The following is a 2,912-nucleotide window of genomic DNA, read 5'->3' on the forward strand; positions in this document are numbered from 1 at the left end:
TTGGTCAGAGTATTGAGTACAGGGGTTGGGAGGTCATGTTGCGGCTGTACAGGACATTGGTTAGGCCACTTTTGGAATATTGCGTGCAATTCTGGTCTCCTTCCTATCGGAAAGATGTTGTGAAACTTGAAAGGGTTCAGAAAAGATTTAAGGATGTTGCCAGGGTTGGAGGATCTGAGCTATAGGGAGAGGCTGAACACACTGGGGCTGTTTTCCATGGAGCGTCAGAGGCTGAGGGGTGACCTCATCGAGGTTTACAAAATTATGAGGGGCATGGATAGGCTAAATGGGCAAGGTCTTTTCCCCCCCCCAGAGTAGATGAATCCAAAAACAGCTTCTTGCTATCTTCCCCCTTCATAATTTTGTACATATTACTAGATTCTTTATATTCCAGATTTTTATGAAATGAATTTATAATCTAACCAGCTCCAATGCCGGGATTCAAACCTTTGCATTTACCTAGCCACTAGATAACTTATCCATGAACATTACAGGTATGTCACCGCCTCTTCCAATGCTAAAAATCATGCAACACCAGGTTATAGACCAACCACCTGATGAAGGAGCAGCGCTCCGAAAGCTGGTGCTTCTAAATAAACCTGTTGGACTGTAACCCTGGTGTTGTGTGATTTTTAACTTTGTCCACCCCAGTCCAACACCGGCACCTCCAAATCATGCCTCTTTCAACGCCAGCAAAATCTCTTGAGAAGTTGGAATATTCTGGGGTTATGGCCAGCAGGGTGTCATTTTGCTGTGTGTTATTTTGCTGTGTGTTCTCCCATGCAAAAATCATCAACTTGTTGTTTACGAAAAGAAATATAGCACTGAATCAAAACCTGGCACTGGGTGTAAGCACAAGGTCACTGACAGGGCCTGACAAGATAGTGCTATTCCTGAGAAACTGCTGCTGCAGAGAAAAGCAATTTGCAGCTGAAAGTGTGCACTCGTTTGACGTGCAAACAATCTTTAGAGAGAGAGGAATAATCAATTAGCAAATGGCTGCTCACAGCAAGTTTCCCAAATCTGTAGGCCCAAGGCCTCAGCTTAGTCACCAGTGCACGTTATGGAACAATGCAATCTCTAACAAGATTATTGGTCAGATATTTGAAAAACATTAATGCTAACGGTCTGATGCGGGGGGGGGGGGGGAGACAGAGACACACACAAACACATATAGAGAGAGACACATGCACAGATGGAGAGAGACAGTGAGAGAAATTGTATGTTGTCTCAGAAATATTACAAAGCACAAAATATTCAATTAAATCTATATTCAAATAATAATTATGAAATAATAGTTGAACAATTAAATACAGATAGAATTATTTTAAGAATAAATAATATTGTATAATACAGAGCTGGGAGCACTTGTAAACAAAAACATAATTAAAACACTTGTCCCAGTTTATAATTTTCATCCACCAAACGACTGTCTGGAACAGACAGTGGTTAAATAACAAGTTAAAATGACTGGGCATGTTCCATTTCACCTGCTCTCGATCACACTCACACATCAAGTTCCAGATCAGCTCTGGCAGAAGGGAAGAGTTAAAACACCCACCCCCCTTCTCTTGAAGACAGTTAATGGGTTTCAATCCTCGCCACAACTTGCACTCACATAATCTTTTAACCACGTTGAAATAAATTCAGACAGATCCTCATGGGTGTAGGATCAAAACTGATTTGACACCTTTCAGTGGGACGAACCCAGGAGGCTCCGAGTCAAGTCCCACCTGCTCCAGAAGTGTGGAGTGACATTTGCCAACAAGTTAATTCGAAAATATCCTTAGCCACACTGTGCAGAGGATAATTAGGGCAGGCGACTGAAGGAGATAGAGGACAGAGTGAGGTTCAGGGGCCTACCCTGTCCTCAATTCCACATCTTAAAGAAGTAGAGAGGTTCAGGGAGGGTATCACAGAGGGGTAGCCATTCCTGATGAAGGGCTTTTGCCTGAAACATCGATTCTCCTGCTCTTCAGATGCTGCCTGACCAGCTGTGATTTTCAGCACCACGCTCTTCAACATCTCCTAGACATTCCTGGGGCCTAGACTCTAAAAAAGGGATGTAAAGATCAGAGTTGGAGGGGCAGAGAGATTTCGGGTAAGGAGGCAGGACGTGGCTACAGGACTTTTCCCTTACCATTTTCCCCAACCCCAAGGGGGGGGGGAGCGAGGGAGGGGCAGCTGCCAGGTGAACCCAATCCACCAGCCCCCGGGCAGGGACAACTATCTGCCAGGTGTGACCCCGGGGGGGGGGGACAACTATCTGTCAGGTGACCCCCCCTCCCCTCCCCCGCAATGCCCCTCCTGGGGGTTTCCGTGGGACTGATACCAACCAGACTATAGCAGCAGAAGCAGAATTGGGGGGGTGTCTCTCAGAGAAACACATCGAAATCTCCTCTGGGTGGGCAAGAGGAAGCCATGGGTCTCGGAGACGCGAGGTTGCTAGCAGCAAGTACAATAGCTGGTCCAGGAGCTGAAATGCAGACGCTTCCCTTTAATTCCTCGCTATACCGTGGGAGAGCTGTGTCCCTGTAAAACTGGGAGAGAGAGAGAGCCAGCCTCTGGGAACTCCGGGAGAATTTCCTCTTCCTTGTTCCGCCAGCTCCTCAAACTGGGGACGGCCAGAAACGAAACCAAAAGTGAAATCTGCAGCGCAAGAAAAAAAATACCCGAGGCCCTGGTGCAGAATTACAAACGCAGCAGCAGCAGCAGTTCGCTAACATTTAACCTGGCCCCTTTTCCCGGCTGCAGGAGACCCTGCGGGTTAATCCCTGTGAACTGAGACCGATTCCCCCCCCTTCTCTCTCTGAGTCTGTGTGTGAGGGGTCACTCTTGTGCGTGTCGGGAGCAGTTCCGCACCCTGTTGTAAAGTTGAGGAATACTCACTCATCCAGCTCCCCCCCCCCCCC

The 2,912-nt window shown here is 47.2% G+C and overlaps 1 protein-coding gene across 4 annotated transcripts in view; it reads right to left on the minus strand.

The window, feature by feature from the left end:
- The window catches only part of parp10 (poly(ADP-ribose) polymerase family member 10), a 55,432-nt gene extending 52,520 nt beyond the window's left edge, over nucleotides 1-2,912 (minus strand). Inside the window, exon 1 of one of the 4 annotated variants that reach the window (XM_043690907.1) lies at nucleotides 2,890-2,912. Coding sequence is in view for 1 of the 4 variants with exons in the window: in XM_043690904.1 (XP_043546839.1) it covers nucleotides 1,864-2,025 (162 nt within the window). In the remaining 3 variants the exon portion in view is untranslated. Of the gene's footprint in view, nucleotides 1-1,863; nucleotides 2,041-2,336; nucleotides 2,713-2,889 lie in introns of those variants that run through there. The other 3 variants (XM_043690906.1, XM_043690905.1, XM_043690904.1) reach the window with 3 other exon arrangements.

This window comes from Chiloscyllium plagiosum, chromosome 5, assembly GCF_004010195.1.
Source record: "Chiloscyllium plagiosum isolate BGI_BamShark_2017 chromosome 5, ASM401019v2, whole genome shotgun sequence".
Classification (NCBI taxonomy): Eukaryota; Metazoa; Chordata; class Chondrichthyes; order Orectolobiformes; family Hemiscylliidae; genus Chiloscyllium; species Chiloscyllium plagiosum.